Source organism: Lissotriton vulgaris, chromosome 10 (assembly GCF_964263255.1).
Source record: "Lissotriton vulgaris chromosome 10, aLisVul1.2, whole genome shotgun sequence".
In the NCBI taxonomy this organism is placed as follows: Eukaryota; Metazoa; Chordata; class Amphibia; order Caudata; family Salamandridae; genus Lissotriton; species Lissotriton vulgaris.
The window spans coordinates 970,172,729-970,194,366 of record NC_141698.1 but is presented as its reverse complement, the minus strand read 5'-3'; the positions used below and the strand labels follow the sequence as shown (position 1 = coordinate 970,194,366).

Below are 21,638 nucleotides of genomic sequence, written 5' to 3'. Positions count from 1 at the left end.
TGTCTTTCCCGTTGCCTCCATGCAAAAATGCAGCAACCATGGCCTTTCTTGTCAATTTCCCGCTAGGTGACATATGTAGGGCAGGCACTAGGTCAACCACAGACGCTTTCAACAAGTATTATTGCGCGGATATCCTGGCAGAAAGCTTGGTAATCCGTTTAAAGGACTTTATTCCAGACATCTGCATCATGTATATGTTTGCTACCACATTTACGAGGGTAGTGCTTTGTAATCCATGGAGAGCATATGTATCTACAGCAACATGTGCTACAAATGGAAAATGTTATGTACCCTGAAAGCATCTGTTCATAATCTGCAGTGCTCTAGATTCACATGGGCCCGCCTTTCTCCCCGGAAGCATGCGACTCTACAGATCTCTTTCCTATCACTAACTTACGCCCTTTCACAAATCACAAGCACTATGTGTGTTTATTTGCCACTCCATACTACTGTCACCCACTGTGTAAAAAAAAAACTATATTCTGTCGAGTTAGTGCCCATGTGCATTGCCAATTAAGGGTGGAGCCTGCATACCATGACTCAAAAGACTTTATTCGCAGAAAAACTTGCAAATGTCCAAGCCCAACACTAGATGGTAGGAATAAGAGCACGTGAATCTACAGCACTAAATGCTGTGAAAAGACACTTACAGGGTAAGTAACTTTTTATTTTCCCTGGATGAAGTCCTTTGGTGTGATTATCAATTGACTGACTACAGTAACCAGATGAAGTTCTTGTCAACATAGAAGCACAAACAAATTCAGAGTTGTAACGTTTTTCTCCCAAAGAAAGCTGCAGGAATGTGTCCTTTTGAATAAGTGTTGGACTTTTCTACCAGTTCACAAACCCTGCCTTATTTAGGTCTGAATGGTGCATGATAGTCTTCATAAAACATTCTAACACATGGCCTCTATTGTCCTCCAACTACTCTATACAAAGAAATGCTTTTTGGATTATGGCACACTTAGTAAATTAACTCAAAAACTTTTCATCACATCTGTTCTCTGGTTTACATGTAAGGATATAGTATGTTCCTTTCTTTAAGCCTTGATGGCCATGTTAATCTTCATCGGCTCCCCGACAAGAGTATCTGCACCTAAACACAAACAAAAACAAAGAAAATCTATTGTGATTAATATGGAGCCAAATAAAATTATTCTGTCACTGCACACTTAGTTTTTTATGTGAAAATACAGTCTGGTGGATCTTATCTGGGCCAGTTCACACCACCACTGAAATATAGGAGAAAATGTGAGGCATTCTGCCCAGCATCCAAAGGGACTATCCTCAATCTGCATGGAGACCAAGATGTGAACTTGCCCAAGGTCTGTTTGTCTGTCTAAACCATAGCATTAGGGGATTCAGCACCTTTCTCCATTGGGTGACTGGGTCTTTTAGTAGCATATCCAGGTATCTGACTGTGTGCTCAGCACCTCCACCTCCTCTGTGAATGATTACTTCTCTTGGTGGTTCTTTTTGCGGAATATTTCCAGGTATTATGGCAGCCCTTGCTAGTAGTGGATGGATACTTCTTTCTTCACATAATTGCAATCCTCCTCTTCAAACATTTAATCCGTTCTCGATCTCTTGGACGGTCACCCTTCCTTAGCAGTGAAAGATGGGCTTGTGACTTTACTTCTTCCTGATGCACACATTTCCCGTCCATTTTGGCCCAGAAAGGGCACAGTGGGGTCAGCTACACATTGGCAATTGAACCATTCATAGCTAGGTGTACTTGTCCCATTTTTCCGGCACCCGTTTGACTCGAAGGCCACTCTCCACCCTGTCTCAGTGCAGTATAAATGTGCTTCTGATCCTTGCTTGTAGTTGAGCAAGTGGATAAAGGAGTGCCAATATACTTCAGTAGGAGGAACAACATTTATTTGCACCATATGACCAGGTTCTTGGAATCTTTCATGTAAATAGACTCACAGTTTAGAGAAAAAAGACAATCTGATATATTTTTTTTCCTCACAGGTGATCTATTGTGATCAGGACTGTCAGAAAGCTCACTGGTTTACTCACAAAAAAGTTTGTAAAAATCTGAAAGCAGATCGAGAAAAGCAGGAAGCTGAAGCTGCCAAACTAAGAGAGATACAAGATCATTTGCAGAAAAAAGGTTAGTAATAAACTGTATTTTGCATGCAATTTAAGAATATACATTCCACTAACATTAAATGGACACTGCGTGCTTGTATTGAGAAATGTGTATTGAGAAAATTAAGTAAGCCCCCAACAGCCTTGGTAAATATGCATAAATCTATTAACATGATGTTGTTGTGGTACAAGCAAGCTGGTAGTCCAAAAACGGTTAGGCCTTACCCTTAAAGAACGTCTCTGGGTCATTTTGGAGCCCTACATGGTTCCTTAGACCAAAATAGACACAGTGGCAGTGGACTTCACTCTGATCTGAAATGACATGGGGAAAATAGCGGATTGGATGGGCACTGCTGAAATCGCCATGCTGGAACGCGAGGCCTCCATCAAGACCCTGAGCGCCAAAGTCCACCAAGTCATCACAGTGTCTGTGCGCTAGAGCAGTGGATGTGTAAGACAGATCATGCAGTAACAATGTAAGATTTGTCTGGATTTCTGAGAAAGCAGAGCGTACCAATGTAGAAAAAAATCATCAAGAACTTTGTGACTACACACTATTCAGTGGAGAATGCCCATAGAGTAACTGGACCCCTTCCAGAACGGGTATGAGATCACAACTGATCATCACACGTTACCTGCACTTTAGACATCCGGACACTGTGCTCCGAGGGGCACGGCAACAGGGCCCTCTGCTCTTCGATGACCAGACAGTGATGGTGTTCCCAGACTTCAGAGCCACTATCAAGAGTGGGAAGAGTAAGGGCTCACTCCAGTTCCCGTCTATATCAACCAAACAACAAGAGAACCTGCTACCTTTGTCCTAATAAATCCCTTGACCAATTGAATGGGAACTCCTAGTTCGTTTTTAGAAGAACCCTCACCCATCAACAAGCCTTTTCCCTTTTTTTAACCCGAGGACTCGTGTTAAATGTCGGATCCTGAGTCCGGAGCCCCTAACTGCACACAATCTATTCAGGAGCCAAATTCTCCTTGTGGTGTGCCTGGAGAGTACGACTCTGCCTAGCCAGTAACACCGATCCCTTCCCCCTCACTTGGTTTCTGCTACAGGACCTTCGTCCCCAAAAGGGTGAAATTGAAATACTGAAGAGTGGTATGGTATGTGCGCAGTTCTTGAGGGAGTGAGCGTAGAATACTGAAACTGGGTTTTCTATGAGTGTGAGATTTGCTTTTGCTAAGTGCTGTTTTATTGGTTTTAAAGAAGCTAAGAGGCCTCCCTCTGCGGCTGCCCGAAGAGGCATCCTCCTGCCCGGGTGAGGTGGTGGGCTTCATAGTGGATGAGTTGGTGGTTAGTTGCAGGGACTTTTGTGGAATGTAGCTGGCCCGAGGGGTTGTAGTTTTTTGGAGGGGACGGCTCAGCCCTAGCAGGAGCCGAGGCAATTTGATATGTTTCCTGGTTCTAAGCTCTCTCTTGATGATGAAGCGGAGGTTTGGAAGGGGGGTGGGGGCAGGTCTGGCTGGCGCTATTTTTTTCTGCTGACCTGGCTTCTCCCCGGTAGCGGCCACAGCAGTGAGAGTGGCACAGGGGCTCTTGTAAGAGTCACGGGGCCAAGGTGAGCATGAGCAAGCGAACTCCCAGTGGACCCGCGTTGCATTAAGCACTGCAACGTCTTCTACCCCAGGGGGCAGAAGTGGCTGGCCTAGTTGCTGATGCGGTTCATACCCGGGCTAAGGGTCGCCAGCAAGAAGTGGACACATGGCCCAAGTAAGACTTGTTTGGGCCCTGCATTCGCGCATTACTTTCCATGTGCTGGTCTCATAACCCCTGCCCAGAGCCTGAATAGGAAGTGCGGGAAGGACCGGAATCGTTTAGGATAGGATGTAGCCGGGATTGCATGGTTGGAGGCAAACAGAAGTAGGGGCGCGCCTGCTGCCAGCCTGACTGAAGGCTAGAGACAGGAGACAGGGAGCACACCCGAGTCGCCAAGTCACCCCCAGATGAGAACGTGACAGCAAGCGAGCGATGAAAGCATGCAGCGGAGGTTACAGGTGGGCTGTGAGAGGGTGTCCTCCTTTGGCTTCCAGTTACCAACTCGGCCAGCTCCGGCGGCTGCTGGCACCTCCCCTCCCTCCAACTCGATCGTCTCATGTCTCATGTGACTTAAGTAATCCCACTGATGTTATTGGTACTGGAGGGATGCCCGGCATGCTTTACTTTCAGGTGTGTTTGCTTTCCCAGGTGAGTGAGTGCACTGAGTTGCACAGTGACAGAAATAAACACGAAATGTGAATGGGACGAACAATCACAAGGATGGATGTGTGATGTCGATGGGTATTGTACGACGTAAAACATTATTTGAACTTATGCAGGCCTTTGTTTGACTTGACGTGTGTGGCGTGCAGCATCCTGAATCCCGATTGAAAGAGGTGAGGAAGTCTGCGAGTGGTGAGGAAGTATGTTAAACAATGCTTGTCATTCAAGAACGAGTGAGTCAAGGAAGATGGACATCTGGGCATGAAGGGTCATCAATGTTATTTTTTTTAAAGGGTTTAGAAGACAACTGCAGACATTTGAAGCAATGATAGATAGAAAGGATGATAGAAAAATGATATTATGCAAGATAGCAAGAGAGAGGAGGGCGAATGGTTTGGTGTTCTGGGATTTGATGGTCACACTGTGCATATGAAGGCTTAGCATATTTGAGAATGATAATTAGCTCAGTGACAGATGGGTGAGAAAATGCAAAGTAGTGTGACAGAGAGTGAAAAGTGTGGGCAAAATGTAAGCACAAATAGGTGGGCCTAAGGAAATGCCAGGTGTGTTCCGATACCTAAGCCCTTTGAGGAGAACTCTGATGCAAAGTTATTACGTGAGAGGGAGGAATGTGAGACTGATGTGCAAGGGATGAAAGAAGAGCAATAATTGCAGAAGTTAATCATTAAAGGTAGAAATGTAACATTAGGCCCTGATAGATTTGATAGACCTGTGGGTGAATGTGAGGGCATGTTTGTGTATATCCAGATGTGCTCTAGTTTTTTTTCTGTTTATGGAGGGGTGCACATATTTTCCCTCTAGAACATTGATATTGATAGTAATTTGAAGCTGGTTTGATATCATTTTGAAATTGGACTCATGGCAGGGCTTTTGTTGGTTACCAATAACTTTTTTTTCAGCTTATAAAAACAAACCTAGCTTACCTCGCCCAACCAAACAAGACTGTGCTTGAGTGCAGTGCAGCGAAGGGTGAGTGATGTCTGTGTGAGTGCAGGTTGAGCAGTGTGCCTGTGTGAGTGCAGGGTGAGTGATGTGGATGGGTGAATGCAGGCTTAGTGATCTGTCAGGGAAGGGTGAGTAATGGGTCTATGAGTGCAGGGTGAGTATTGTGCCTATGTAAATGCAGGGAGAGTGATGTATGTGTGCAAGTGCAAAGAGACTTGTCTGGCTACACCCAGAGATGTGTTCGCCAAGCCACCTCTTTCTCAAATTTGCTTTTTTTTAAATGTTCTCGAGGGAGGAACCCCCGACCCCACCATAGGTGGTTCAGGCTCACTCGCTCGCCACAGTGCAGTATTTACGCCCCAACACTTTCAAATGTCACCAGCCGCCACTGGCTCCTAAAGGGTGAGTTAGCTTTACCAGACCTTGTCTCTATTACTGGGCACACAGATGTTGGACATCAATCATTGGCCATTCGCCACTTGGCAGGAACCCACCCATAAGTCTGAGAGATACTCCCTGGAACCCCAGGGGTATGTGCGGAAGTTATATGACCAAAAACTGCCGACTCGTCGTCACTCCTCCACAGACATAGTAGTTAACAAATGGAAGGTAGCAACTAAGTAAATGGGACAGTGGTGCCTAACATTGAAGTGTCTGTTGTGGGAATCTGCTGCTCTGGGAGACCTCTGGAGACTAGAGTGTAAGGAAACAATGAGCTGTGATTGGGATAATGAAGCTAGTGGATAATTGGGGCCCACAGGGCTTCCGCAATTTGCTGAGCTGCAGCAGTAGTGCGACCTGGTGGCCACCAGATATATTGGCAGGGACAGATTCAACATGCCCTCAAGGTGTGTAAGGCCTTTCTACAAGAAGTGGCACATGAAAGCCCACTTGAGTGGGCTAAAGAACGGTGATGGATTCAACCCAGATCTGTTGACTGGGTGTGAGTGTTTGATTGGTTCAGATGCTCCGTCCATCACCAACCCCTTTTGTACCGCTTTCTTTGCCATAAGTTGGCAGGGTATGCTCAGACATGAGTCCCTTGCTCACTTTGCCACTGGATTCAAGCAAGCTGGGCTGAAGAAGGTTGTAATGCCAGAAACCGGTCCTCGGAAGCTTGTTTCTGGTCCAGGGAAGGCACGGCTTGGCAGTTCGGGCTGGACTGTTCCCATGAGGCACAGGGTCAGACTGATTAGCATATGGCCATGTCTGAACTGGGGTGGCAGAGTGGGCTAAAGAACGGTGATAGATTCAGCCCAGATCTGTTGACTGGGTGCGAGTGTTTGATTGGTTCAGATGCTCCGTCCATCACCACCCCCTTTTGTACCACTTACTCAAACACATCTTCCAAATCTACAGGACACTCGTTAATAATTGTCAGTCTTCCCTCTTGGTTCTCAGGGGTAAATAGGAAGGGGACGTGGGAATGGTGACGGATGACTTGGGTGAGGTAATCCGATCACCACGGGAGGCAGATATTAAGTCAAGATTCAGATTAGTGCAACTGAAAATAGTTCACTGTGCATAATACTACAGCAAAACTTGGCTCTTCCAATTGTGCAAAACATTGGGTGATAGGTGGCTGTTGTCTGCGTGGAACGTTGTTATATATTCTATATATTATACAGGAGCGCTCAAGGCTACAACGCTTTTGGCCACAGGGAGATCTGTACCTCTCAGAGGCTACCCAGCAACTGTTTTCCTCAGGGATATGGAGTGATCAAACTTCACCCAAATTTGCTGTCCTGTTTTGCAATGTGGCGCTGGTGCCTGCCATGAGGTACATTGCTCATATGTGCGGCAAACTGGAACCTCCATTGGTGTCACGATGAAAGGTGGGCATGGAGTGGTGCATGTGGGCCTAACAATTAGTATATAAAGTCAGGGGTTGTTAACAGAAATTATTTTATCAGTGGGTGATATACAGGAACCTGGCTTGAGCTAAGAGGTTGAAAATGTTCCTGCAAGTCTGCATTCCCAAAGATCTTCTGTAATACAAAGGTGTGTCATAACCGTGTCACATCTTTGTGCTTTTTGGCGGGGTGTTTTTTGTTATGTACAAAACACAACAAAAAGCACCATGCCACTTGGAGAGCAGTTTCAGTCGCAGAGTGCCATCAGGAGTCGGGAGCCATTGAGTATTTCTTTCAGTAGGGCTGGCGTCTTCAGATATTTTCCAAAGCTGGCTGTGACAATTACACCAACCCAATAAATCCTACCCCATTACTGTACATCACTGGTGCCCAACTTCCTGGTCAAGCCATCACCTCCCTAGGCCGACCGTTACGAAGACCCACGAATAATCACTGCATGAAGAGCAAGAGAGACACTCTCCAGTTTTCTTGAACAAGAACAAGACCAAGGAGAATGTGGTTTTCATTGGCTCAATGATGTTTTGAGAAGGTGGTGGTGAGGTTGTATCCTGTGTGCTAGCCATTGAGAGTAGAATTGTTCCTACCAACCCATTCCTGCCTTCTTTCTCACCAAATGCTCACCTCCTTTTGCAGCACGTAACATAAATAGTCCAACATGGCTAATTTCTTCCTCCATCAGAAGGGGGGCATAACTCTCCCTAACGCATGTAATTTCTGTCTATTACAGAAATCTTTACCCTCTATCAGAGCCCGTAACTGTCTTTTTCCCCCAGGGAATTTATGGAAGCATATTATGTTAGCCCCAGTTGGCATCTCCAAGTCAAAAGAGGCAATGTGAAAGCTGTCCTTTGTTCTGACAAATGTTTTTGTCTTCCTCGGAGATGGATATTCTGTGTTAAGTGGCCAGTTGTTGAAAACACTGCTGCCTTCCTTAGCCCAGAGGCCAGATTGTTATCCTCTGCAGAAAGAGCAAGGTAGTTCACTCCAGCCATGAATGTGAATTCGGCTGCTGGCCTTGAGATGAACACACATCTGGTTCCAAGACATTTTTACCCAAGTCAGCACAAAGTATAGTTTTATAGAGTTACTTTTCCACCAAACTTATAATCAGTCTTTCACCACAAAATTAGATGTTTAAAACTAAGTGAAAACCTTGAATTATGTGTGCTAGCATTTCTCCAGCTGAAAATACTGTTTTATGTATGCCTCTTAATGGAAAATCTACCTTTACTTACTCAGTGTGAACAGCTTTTGGACATTTAGTAGTTGTTGGGGCACACTCTTTCTAATGCATAGTGTGTCCAGTTTTTATACATTGTAAACCGCAGTCCTGGGTGCTTAAGGCACACTTTAGGGATGAATTATTAATGTGTCACAGCAGTTCTTTCAAAGTGCAGCCAGTCAGAGCACAGTGGTGCCCCTGCGAGCCATATGTTTTTGTCATATATTTGAGTAGTACAGAAAGACATTGCAGTAGTCCACACATGACTGATCGTTTTCACAAACCATGACCTGACCGAAAAGTCAAGTAGTACAGTTGGGTGAAATCCATGTTGACATTACCAGTTTATGGCAAATCACACACACTCTGGCACTGTAATATCAGTAAAAATAGGCCTCCTGACCCGTGCAGCTTACGCCCGGAGGTGCATAAACACCAGGAGCACCTCCGGTGGAGCGGGGGTCACTGGCACTGCTTGGGGTCACTGGCACTGCTAGGGGGCACTTTTGGACATCGTACCTGACAGCAGAGGAGGCTCCGGATTGTTGTCGCCTTCCCCTGCAGCCGAGTCCCCACGGCCGCCGAGAGGGGAGGAGCGCTGCACCAGCTGCACCAGGACTACACTTCCCAGCACTACCGGGACCGGGACGCCGCCTCCTGACCCGTGCAGCTTACGCCCGGAGGTGCATAAACACCAGGAGCACCTCCGGTGGAGCGGGGGTCACTGGCACTGCTTGGGGTCACTGGCACTGCTAGGGGGCACTTTTGGACATCGTACCTGACAGCAGAGGAGGCTCCGGATTGTTGTCGCCTTCCCCTGCAGCCGAGTCCCCACGGCCGCCGAGAGGGGAGGAGCGCTGCACCAGCTGCACCAGGACTACACTTCCCAGCACTACCGGGACCGGGACGCCGCCTCCTGACCCGTGCAGCTTACGCCTGGAGGTGCATAAACACCAGGAGCACCTCCCGCGTCGCGGGACGCGCGCGGGCGACACCGGGCGGAGCCCAGGCAGAGGGCGGGCCGTCTGTGGCCGTCCGGGGACGCCGAGGGACGGGATGGGCAACCCCCCTTGGCCCCAACGCTTGCATCTGAGATTAGATCCAGGTACTGTACTACCTGTTTGCGCAGGGAAGCTGGACAGGGTATTGAATCCCTTTGAAATACAGTGCTCTTACCCTTGTCCTCAGGGGAATTATGTCTACTCATCCCAACACTCGCTCGGCTGGGAATAAATCAAATAAAAAACCCACCCCTAAACCAACCCGGGGGGAAACAACAAAGGAGGGCGCCCTTGTAAGTGGGAAGAAACCAACTGCAATTGACTTAATGCTAAAGAAAGTGACTGGCGAAATTGAACGTATGGAAAGGAGTTTATCCTCCTCGCCTAACCTTAACGCCATCATTCAAACACCCTCTAGAGATGTCTTAATAGTAGATAGCCCAAATACTCAGGGCAGTGTATCCCAAACAACCAACGATATAGAGGACGTCCCCTGTGCACAAACCGCAGGCTTAGAAACCTCTGAGCGGATTGATATGACCCTTAGGAAAAAAAGGAAGCGTTTGGGGAGAAATAAGGGACATCAGAGACAGAGGAAAGAACCATCAAGAGACAATTCCCTATCATGGACCCAAGAGCACACAATAGCAGCAAATGACTCTCAAGTAGAATCCGCACCACCAGGGTGGATTGACACGGTAGTTTTGGATTTGAAAAAACAGCTAGAATCTTTCATCACAACACAATTAAAGCCTATCATAAGTAAGGTGGATAAAATAATGTGTGAGCTCGCCAAACTATCTAAAGCTCTAGAGCAGACACTTACTAAAACTCCACTTGCTCCACCCCAATCAATTGAGGTAACCACAAATGATAAGGCAGACTCAAAGAGAGCACAAAATAGCAATTGTGTTAGTCATTCCCACCAAGAAATAGTCCAGGTTCACGAGGCCCCCAAAATTGCCCAAAACCCCAAAGGGGGTACTAACGATAACTCCAGAGGGAGACACAATCAAGGTGTAAGTAATACCCAAAGAGAGAAACCGATCCCACAACCTTTAATGCAATGGAGACAGGACGATCGCACCCAGAGGGAAGGGAATTATAATAACTGTTACACAGACCCTGACCCCTTTTATAACAACAACGCTCCACACATAGATCTCCCCCCCGAGGAGTGTCCTTTTGTAGTTATTTTTGCAGGGGTCCCGGAAATTAGGCCAAATGAGAGAGAAACCCAATATCAATTGCTCACCAAAATTTCCAAGTGGCTGAACATCCATAGACCCTTAAGCATGGGGGAGAGAGGAGAGATAGCAAGTGTAAGAAGGGCAAGCTGGATTGGGGGAAGAAATAAAGACATCAGAGGTGACTGCATAGTTGCACACTTCACGGACACTAGTCTGATTGAGTACATTCTGAAGAACTCTAATAGGAACCAAACAAGTACCATTTGTGCACTCCCACTCGTGTATTTTTACCCTAGATCTAGGAATAACAATTATGGGGGTGACGAGGGAGGGTGGACGCGGGTTAGAGCACAGCGCCCACATAGACCGAGACTAGCAAGCCGCCCTGAACAGCCCTATCCCCCAGAGATCGTGCGCAATGGACAAATAGATTTGCCCCATTCCAATCACTAGAAGATATTGATTGACTTACACCCATAGTAATCACCAGTGTAGTAAGCCTGGCTACCAGTGGCTGCTCTGGCCTAGATTCACGGGGTACACGTGGGATTGAGGAAAGTACCCAATCTGGGAGATTGGATTTACCTCGGAGGCAGGGGGGAACCAAATCACCCAATATCGATCTACCTATAGCTGGGGAGGACAGATTAACTTTGACACCCACAACAAAAGGCAAGGACAAGATGGAGGGTCTGACCATCCTTTCTTGGAATATTGCAGGGTTGGAAGCCAAATTTAAAAGTAAGGAATGGTTAGAATTTATAAAATGCTTCCATGTCATAGCACTCCAAGAAACTTGGGCAAAGGACTCAGGCCCATGTCAATTGGAGGGCTACAAGTGTTTTTTTAGACCCGCCCAAGGAACAAACTCGGGTAGGGCAAAAGGAGGCCTAGTAGTCTATGTGGACTTAGATCTGAAAGGTACCTGGACTTACCCTGATTGTTCGTCAGACAACATACAAACAGTTAGACTTCTCCACAAGGGGGAGAGTCTACTGTTTGCAAACTTTTATAACTCTGGCCCAGTGGAAGGGAAATTCCCAATATTAGTGGAGCTGGAAGGGAGACTAAATGAGGAACTCGAGCAAAGGACGAAGGGGCCAGAACCAACTGTTCTGTTAATGGGTGATTTTAATTGTCATTTATGCCCCAAATTACTCCCCCCCAACCCCTGATTGGTCAGCTTGCCCATTAGAAAAGGGCCCCCACTTTTCTCATTGCAAAGAGGGAACAACTTTGATGAAGTTATTAGAAGACTTTGCCCTCAGTCATGTCATGGACTTAGCTGCTCTCAAGGTAGGCGAATCCCTAACACCGACATTCAAGGGCAGAGGTGGGGGGTCTATAATAGATTACATAATTATCTCAGCTAGCGCAAGAGATCAGATCTTAAATACCAGGACAGAGTGGAGTCCCTTCAGTGATCATAATCCCATTATAATAGAATTCAAAGGGAATGATTTAACTAAAAAAGACCCAGGGTTGATTCACCAATCTGAAATTCAACCAATAGCCCAAGGAAGACGCTTAAGGTGGTCAGTGATCAACCCCCAGGAATTTTATGTCAAATTAGTGGATGAAGGGAAAGCCCACATAGAGACCTGTTTAGAACACACTACCGAGGACAAAGGAGTAGTAGAGGCGTTTGAGAACTTGACTAAAATAATCGAGAGACTCCTAACAACCAAGAAGCCCGCGATGCAGTCATCTACGCCAAGATGGTTTGACTCTACCTGTTCCAAAGCGCTAAGAGATCTAAAACTCAGCCTGAAAAAAACCCCAAGGGACAAGGTAGAAATTGCTCGCTGCAGAAAAAACTATAAAAACCAATTAAAGATCAGGAAAGGGACCCTTCAAAAAGAAGTATGGGCAGACCTAAGGGAGGCTGGTGAGAACAAAGATTATGCCCAGTTCTGGAAAATTATAAATAGACCTTGCTTCCACGACTCAAACTCTCCAGTCATCAGCTCTAACATCTTACCAGAACACTGGATTGCTCATTTCAAATCCCTGTATAATCAACAGGAGACGGACACTGGTGATGGAATATGGAGGGGACCAAGGGCAGATAAATTTGAACTATCTTTGGATGAAGTTCGCAAAGCAATCTTAGGTCTAACACGAAACAAAGCCCCGGGCCCGGACGGGAACCCCCCCGGATCTTTTTCTTAGCAACATTGAGCTATGGGTCCCAATGGTAACAAGAGTGTTGAATGCAGCAATTAAAACGGGTCTGCCGAGATCATGGTCCACTGCGGTGATTGTCCCTATTTATAAAAAAGGCTGTAGGGACCAGCCCGCAGTGTTATCGACCAATCTCGCTCATTGACGTCTCCGCCAAGATACTAGGAAGGGCACTCCTCAATCGATTAATAGATTGGACTGACATCAATAACACCCTGGTGGACACCCAGTATGGGTTCAGAACAGGCAGGTCAACCACCGACCAATGCCTTAACCTATACCTGATTAATGCTAAGTATACCAAGACGTCTGAAGGCACCATGTACATGGGGTTTATGGACTTAGCAGCAGCTTTTGACAATGTCAACAGAGCTAAACTCTGGATATTTATGTCTAACCTAGGCATTGACCCGGATCTCATTAACATCTTAAGGGAGCTACATTGGAACACCACTGCCAAGGTCCGCTACAGTGCGGGGGGGGGTGAGTACTGATCCCTTCCCATGCTCGGGCGGGGTGAGGCAGGGGTGTATCCTGGCGCCATTCTTGTTCTCCCTCTACATAAATGGCCTGGAGAACTACCTCGTTGCACTGGGAACTGACTGCCCTAAGGTGGGCACGCGTCATCTGCCAGTACTTCTGTACGCCGATGACGCGGTGCTCCTAGCCCGAACAGCGGTTGGTCTGCAACTTTTAATCAAGGGTTTCGCGGATTTCATGAGGAATTTGGATCTCTCCGTCAACTTGAAAAAATCATTCATTATGATAGCGGGGAAGAAACCACAAAAGAAATTTGTATTCAAACTGGGGGATCAGGTCCTGGACACTGTTAAAACATTTCCATATCTGGGCCTCTTATTTGACGATAAGTTAAACTTTGTCCCTCTGATTGAGGAGAGGGCAAGGAGACTAGTCTCAGCTAATGGGGCTATACTGAGCTTTGCACGTCGAATGGGTCGTTGGTCACCAGAACAGGTGATGACTTTGTATAGATCAGTTAGTATTTCAAAGACCATCTATGGAGCAGAAGTGTGGGGCTGCAGAGATGCACAACTAATTCAAAGTGAGGAAGACACATTTTTAAAAAAAACTGTTAAAACATCCGCCGAGCATCACTGCAGCAATTACTCATGAAGAGCTGGGAACCACATATATTGCTGACATTATTAGACTGAGACCTATACTGGCCTGGCTCAAAATTTGGACAAACCCAAATGCAGGATTATCCAGACAGATCATCCAGGATTGCTTGTTGAAAGAGAAATGCCTTCAAATCCCATGGCTGAAATATGTTAAAGACACTCTGGGGGATATTGATGAACAAATGCTATTCCTGGACCCCTCCAGGGTGGACATATATTCCAGACACTACGTTCAAAGCTTATTGTTGGACAAATTTAATGGCAGGAGGAGGGAGTTGGATTTAGCTAAATCCTCGGCAGTTGCCCACTCCCTTGTCTCTAATCAAGCTGGCATGGAACCGTACCTCTTTTTATTGTACAGTCAGCACGAGAGGTTTTTAATGACTCGTTTTAGGCTCAATTTGTTGCACCATATTTTAGCTTATCCATCAGGTTTCACTCAAACAATTGAGCAGAAGGGTGCCTGCGGCTGCGACAATAGGTCTCCGCAGGACACCCTTCTTTTTGTATTATTGTGTCCTTTTTATAAAACACCGCGCCAAAGATTTTTAGTGGATGTCTTGAAGGACTCAAATATTATCCATGCTAAATCTGCCTTATTGTTTTTGCAAAGAGCCGCTGAAACGCGAACCCTATTTGCTGTTATAAGTTTCCTCAAAATTGCTTTTAAATTGAGAAACACAAGGGAATGAAGAATGATGGGTTAGGGAGGTACCAGAAATTTTATTATAATACGGGGTCTTGTATCACTGTTGCTTACAGGTTTTTATCTTTTACAAAAACCCAACTTTTTTATTGGATAAACTTTTTCTCTGTCTTCTTTTTAACAATTGTCACGTTGCTCAGAATGTTCTTTTTTTGTGATTACATATTATGATTATTATTATGCATTTTCATGATGGTTTTTAACCTTCGAAACAAATAAATGAACTGAACTGAACAGTAAAAATAGGGTCCACCAAAAGGCTAAATGATGTGCTTCTAGTTTGTGAAAGGTTCATAAAGGTAAACCATTTTTAGTTTAACAACCAATTACCTTAAACACTTACCTTCAAATGTTCGTTATTCATATATATCAAAACATGATGTTTTTAGGTTTGGGAATTGTGTACAACTGTCCACATTCGTTACTCTTCTTTTTCTTTAGTAGAAGAAGTAGAGACCAGCACCACAAATGAAGAATCCTCCACCACACATTAAGAAGAAACTGGAGATGTGAGCTATTGTGCTGATGGCACAAAAAGACGGACAACCGGAAACAATAGTTGCACGTAAAAAAACATAGAATCACTTCCAAAACTGAGAGCGATGTAGCAGTCTCTGAAACAGTGGAGGCAGCAGAAAGGGTGTTCATTGTGTAAGACGTGCATTTACAGCTATGTGGCTTAATGATGTGAATAAAAAATCTCGAAATCATCTACTTTGCTAAATAATGTGCATTGTAGGATATGCCTCTGATTTATCTAGAAAAAATGTAATTTCATAAAAGCTCCAAATAGTGTTGGAATACAGTGTTGTTTCCATCTTTTCATCAATGAAAAGCAGTAGATCAGAGGTGAATGCCAATGTAATGCCTCCGAATCAAGGAACGTAAAATTAAATTATAACATTAATTAAAATGTTTAAGCGTACATTTATAAAAAAAAAATATGTCTTGGATCAAAGTAATTGCAGCTGGGAAGGGGAGCGCTGAGAAGACCTTTTTAAAAAGAGGAAAACTGTCCACGATATTTTTGATTCCTTAGACTACTCGCATAAATATATTTACAGTGGTATGCAATAATATAGAACTGAATGGTTAGGGGGCAGCTGCATTAAAATAAAGCCTAAATTACGAGTGTCTTTTGGGGATGAATGTACAATTTATTTTTCGATGGCACGATTTTGAAGCATTTGAGTTAAATTGCTCAGAAATATATTTTTTTAAATATGTCTTTATATATAAAAATGTATTTGCTTTTAGTTTTTGTTTGCCGGTCTTTGGACCTTTGAGCCCCAAGTCAAATTGTATTCCTTGCAGCAGAATGTCTGATGGTGCAGTGTGGTCATCTATTTATTTATTGTCATCAGGAGGAATTAGATTTCCATGTCCTCTTGTTGTGCTCTTTCATTGCAAATACTCGCACTTATAGGTGAATTTCAGAAGGTGGAGTTGAATTACTGAGAGTGGGGTCATCATTCGTGTTTTGTGAATGTATGTGAAGAATATGGTCAAATTATCTATCTTTTGCAATAACATGTCTTTTCTCTGTGGAAAAAATAAAGTCTTAAGCCAATCATTGGTTCTTTTCATGATGTGTCTGAGAGCAAAGGAGCAAAATTAAAAAAGTGAAAAATAACTGATGCTGCCTTGTTCTTTTTAAAAAAGCACGACATGCCCAAGGAGTTTCAACTCCTCTGATGTCATGAGATTTCCATATGTGACTGTCTACTTGATTTATATTGCCTTTAAGTTTTGTTGCCAGGGGAAAGTCTACTATACGCAGTGAACAGATCTGGAGACATAAGCCAAAATTGAAGCTATGGAAATCTAGTCGATTGTAAAATGTCTCTTCAGTTAACAAAAAACAGGAGGTTGGATGCCATGGGGCTAGCTAGAGAACATATAGAATTATAGATGAGTAATGGTGAATTATAGGGATGTTTTTTCACCTTCGTGCTCTGCACGACATTAAATAGGCAAAGAGAGCGAAGCATCCTCGTAATTCAGTTTTCACCATCTATAATTTTGTTATGTATAGCATAGGCTTCCTTTTTTCCATTTTTACTGATTTATACAGCTAAATACAGACAGAACACATCAATTTTCTTGTCTGTATTTATTTTTAAATGTGGATAAAAACGGAAATTGGGTTGCTTTTTGAGTAATTCTAAATACTGTCTTCCAAAACTGCCAGGCCAATAGATGTATGGATTAATAGATTAGGGGGGTAAAAAAGAATGGCATTTTGGTAAAGAGGCTTTAACAGCAATCGATATGCACAAGGTTGATACTGGAATTTGCATATGTTCATATAAGTGCACTGAATTATCTTCTGCAGGTGTTCACAGCACTGAAACCTGGTAGACATTCAAGCAGTAGTGCATGTTTATCGGTTAAATAAATGTGGAAATATACAAACTTCAGCTTCATTTTTCCACAAAACCCAAAATAAATATGAATAAATACAGATTAAATTAGCAAAAAATAAATATGGATAAATACAGATGGAATTGGCAAAAAATAAATACCATAAAACCGGAAGCCCACAAAAACATCTGCCTCTTTCTTTAACTGCTACGTAGGGGCAGAGAAGTAATGGTCAAGCCATACATAACTTGACCTCTCCCCCCTGTTCCAAATGTAAAATAAAAAAACTGGCATCCTGACAGGCATCCCCACCACTTTTTCTGGTTTTCCTTTCTTCTACTGCAGAAGTTGTGCATTATGCTTTTGAGAACTGCTCTCGGGGAGCCCTGCCAGAGCAGCCTTGAATACCTTTTTGACGTAGCAGCAGCGGTTACCAAGTTCTGGTACCCAATCAATCAATCAATGCATTTATATAGCGCACTACTCACCCTTAGGGTCTGAAGGCGCTTGGGGAAGGGTGGTCCGCTACTGCTCGAACAGCCAGGTCTTGAGCTGCTTCCTGAAGGCGAGGTGGTCTTGGGTCCGGCGGAGTTGGGTCGGGAGGGAGTTCCAAGTCTTGGCGGCCAGGTAGGAGAAGGACCTTCCTCCTGTGGTGGCTCTTCGGATGCGGGGGACGGCGGCGAGGGCGTGGCTGGTCAATCGAAGCTGGCGGGTGGGAGTGTAGAAGTTGAGGCGGTCGTTGAGGTATCTTGGGCCTTGGTTGTGTAGGGCTTTGTGTGCGTGGGTGAGGAGACGGAAGGTGATTCTCTTGTTGACCGGGAGCCAGTGTAGGTCTCTCAGGTGTCCGGAGATGTGGCTGTGTCGGGGGATGTCGAGGATGAGTCTTGATGAGGCGTTCTGGATCCGCTGGAGTCTCTTCTGGAGTTTGGCAGTGGTTCCGGCGTAGAGGGAGTTGCCGTAGTCCAGTCGGCTGGTGACGAGGGCCTGGGTGACCATCTTCCTGGTCTCAGTGGGGATCCACCGGAAGATCTTATGTAGCATGCGCAGGATGTTGAAGCACGATGAGGAGACGGCGTTGACTTGTCTGGTCATGGAGAGGGAGGAGTCCAGGATGAAGCCCAGGTTGCGTGCGTGGTCTGTTGGTTTGGGTGCGCTGCCCAGGGCGGGGGGCCACCAGGAGTCGTCCCAGGCGGAGGGCGAGGAGCCCAGGATGAGTACTTCCGTCTTGTCTGAGTTCAGTTTCAGGCGGCTGTTTTTCATCCACTCGGCTACTTCTTTCATCCCTTCGTGTAGGTTGGCTCTGGCGGTGGCGGGGTCGTTGGTGAGGGAGAGGATCAGCTGGGTGTCGTCGGCGTAGGAGATGATGTTGAGGTTGTGCTGGCGTGTGATGGCCGCAAGGGGGCTCATGTAGACATTGAAGAGGGTGGGGCTGAGCGAGGAGCCTGAGGAACGCCGCAGATGACTTCGGTGGCTTCTGATCTGAACGGGGGGAGGCGGACTCTCTGTGTCCTCCCGGCGAGGAAGGAGATGGTCCATTCCAGTGCCTTCTCCTGGATTCCGACGTTGCTGAGGCGCTGCACTAGGGTGCGGTGGCAGACAGTGTTGAATGCCGCGGAGAGGTCCAGGAGGATGAGGGCCGCTGTTTCCCCGTTGTCGAGCAAGGCTCGGATGTCTTCAGTGGCTGCGATGAGCGCGGTCTCGGTGCTGTGGTTGGCCCGGAAGCCAGACTGCGAGAGGTCGAGGGATCCGTTCGTCTCGAGGAAGGCGGCCAGCTGCTTGTTGACGGTCTTCTCGATGATTTTGGCCGGAAACGGGAGGAGCGAGATGGGGCGATAGTTTTTGAGATCGGTGGGGTCCGCTGATGGTTTTTTTCAGTAGAGCGCTGAGTTCGGCGTGCTTTCAGCTCTCTGGGAAGGTAGCGGTGTCGAAGGAGGTGTTGATGATGTCCCGCAGGTGGGGTGCGATGACAGCGTCGGCCTTGTTGAAGACGTGGTGAGGGCAGGGGTCGGTTGGAGATCCGGAGTGGATGGAGTTCATCGTGCGGATGGTGTCTTCGGTGCTGATCGGGGTCCAGGCGCGGAGGGTGGGGGTGGGGGGCGTCGGTGCGGTCCTGGGGTGCGTCGGTTGTAGGCTGAAGCTGTTGTGTATGTCCGCGATCTTGTGGTGGAAGTAGGAGGCGAGGGAGTTACAGAGGTCTTGTGATGGGGTGATGTCGTTGTTTCCGGCATTGGGTTTGAGAGCTCTTTGACGATGTTGAAGAGTTCCTTGCTGTTGTGTGCGTTGTTGTCCAGTCGTTCCTTGAATGCTGTTTTCTTGGTGGTGTGGATCAGTTGTGGTGTTTTCGGGTGGCGAGCTTGAGGGTGGCCATGTTGTCTGGCGTTGGGGCTCTGCGCCAGGCTTTCTCGAGGGCTCGGCAGTTCTTCTTGGAGCTCTTGGGTTCGTCGGTGAACCATGGGGCCTTCTTGCTGCCGGGTCTGCTAAGCGGGGTCCTCAGAGGGGCGAGGTCGTCTGCGCAGTTGCTGATCCATTTCGTGAGGTTGTTGGCGGCCTGGCTGGGGTTCGCTGAGCTGGTGGGGGGGTCCGGGCTCAGGGATGCGGCGAGCTGGTCGGCAGTGATCTTGTTCCAGCTTCTGCGTGCCACCTGCTGCTGCTGGTGGTGGTGGATCGTGTTCTTTCTGCAGCTGAAGTGGACGCAGCTGTGGTCCGTCCAGTGGAGTCCGGTGGCGTGGCTGAAGGCGATGTTCTTGCTGGATGAGAAGACGGGGTCCAGTGTGTGTCCGGCGTAGTGGGTGGGGGTGTTCACCAGCTGCTTGAGACCGAGACCCACTGTTTCTGTGACACAGTAGTGAGTTACTGCTTGAGTTTATATACCACGGAGATGCTCGAAGTGGAAACAATCCCTGTAATTCACTTTTTACCCATCTATAATTTGATGTTAAATATGGTCCCCAAAATAATCTGCCCCTGCTACAGCTGCATTGCAGTGGCATGGGGGAGCCATACATAACATGGCTTCTGGTATTTATCCCTGCCCCAAAGGTAAACAAAAAATACCTTACCTGCCATCCTTGAGCAACCCCCACCACCTTTCCTGCAGCTGTGCTTTCCGCTTTCAGTCAAGGCAGACAAGAATCACTGACCTGTCAGGCTGTACTGAAGGCCTTTATATGACAACAGTGGGTAACTAGTTTTGTTATCAACTGTTGCTATGTCAGCAGTGGGTTATAATATTCAGAAACTGAAATAAACAATACAGGCTAACTGAGAGCCAGGCCTGCCAATAACAGTTATCCCCTGCTTTAATTTAAGGGCTTGTGGAGTGAATTTAAGCAAATCCTTGTCTTTGACGAAGACTTTGTAAGGCACCTTTGGGTCTAAAGTTTGGTGATTCTGTTATCAGATGTAGTTTTCACAAAATATGTAGTCTTTCAGGTAGGTAAGTCCATGCCACAAAAATCCTTGAACTGAAATTTGTTTATCAGATGGGTTAAGACCGAATGCAAGGACAAGAGAGGGTGAGAATCATTTTTGGTAGAGTGGCAGTAAATAGAGGCAATGAATGTGACACACACTGCAGTTTTATTTCTCAAAGTATATGTTTAACATTTGTTTAGATAATGCTTGCAGGAAGAGCCATATCCATGTCACAGTTACATAAGACAAAAAGCCAATACGCCAGGAAAATAAGTTTTGAGGGGGATTCTTATTTTATCCAAACTGGAGCTCTTGCTTATTTATTTCTTTATTTTTTTTTTTATTCCTTTGTAGCAGTGCATATGATGACAATGCTGTCCTCAAAGGTATTAAAAGAAGTATATTCTAACTTTACTTTTCAGGAACCAGCCTGTTCTCAACAATGGGTGGGTGCAATGAATAATAACAATTCCTTTTACTTTACTGGGCTGGTTGATCTGAAACCCATGGCAGCATGCGATTTTTGTGTTGGTACACCAAAATGGAATGTCCCTATCTTTTTGGAGTTTAGGGGTATTTTTAATGAGTCTGGTGAATGTGGGGAACCACAAAGAGGGATGGCCGGGTTACGGAGAAGTATATCAAACTTATCTGTCCATTCCTGTAGATGACCCCTGCCAAAAATGTTTTTTCCACTCCCAGTCTGAAGGCAAATTAAGGACATTGAAATTAGCATTGCTTTGTGTGTGCAAATAGATTTGTAACATGCCACAGCTCTGGAACATGATCAGTGGAGCTTTGCAACTAATCTACTTCTCTTGAGGAGTATGATAGAGTTTTGTTCTTCTAGCTCTGTAGTGCTCAATTCCTTCATGTGTTATGTAAATGGAGGATCTTGTTCTCAGTGGACAAGTCCCTTTCCTTGGCTGAAAGAAATCAGAGTAAAAGACTGAGTCTCTCCCTGCTTAGTTAAATAAAACATGATGCTATTTATATGCAGACAAGCTTGAAAAACTTTCCCTCTAGAACCAGGAAGGAAGAATTAGAGGGACCATAGCATGGTCTTAAACTAACTGCATGAATGTATTTGTCTTGATCCGTTCAGATTTTAGTCTTCTGGTTTATGCAGTGAGCTTCTCAGCCCTACTATGTTGAATCCATGGTCAGTTTAGATTTGAGAAACTGGTTGCCGGCTTTGAAAACCCTGTAAGAGGTTTACCTGGGGGCGTGGACAAGGCGGCGACTGAGTAGGACGTGCCTGCTGGA

General features: G+C 45.9%; 1 protein-coding gene across 2 annotated transcripts in view; it reads left to right on the top strand.

Moving 5' to 3' along the window:
• The window catches only part of ANKMY2 (ankyrin repeat and MYND domain containing 2), a 125,804-nt gene extending 109,640 nt beyond the window's left edge, over positions 1 to 16,164 (top strand). Inside the window, exons 9-10 of one of the 2 annotated variants that reach the window (XM_086941970.1) lie at positions 1,978 to 2,119; positions 15,039 to 16,164. In XM_086941970.1, the coding sequence (XP_086798096.1) occupies positions 1,978 to 2,119; positions 15,039 to 15,088 (192 nt within the window). In that variant the 3' untranslated portion in view covers positions 15,089 to 16,164. Of the gene's footprint in view, positions 1 to 1,977; positions 2,120 to 15,035 lie in introns of both variants that reach the window. The other variant, XM_086941969.1, reaches the window with a different exon arrangement.
• Positions 16,165 to 21,638: the final 5,474 nt, after the last annotated feature.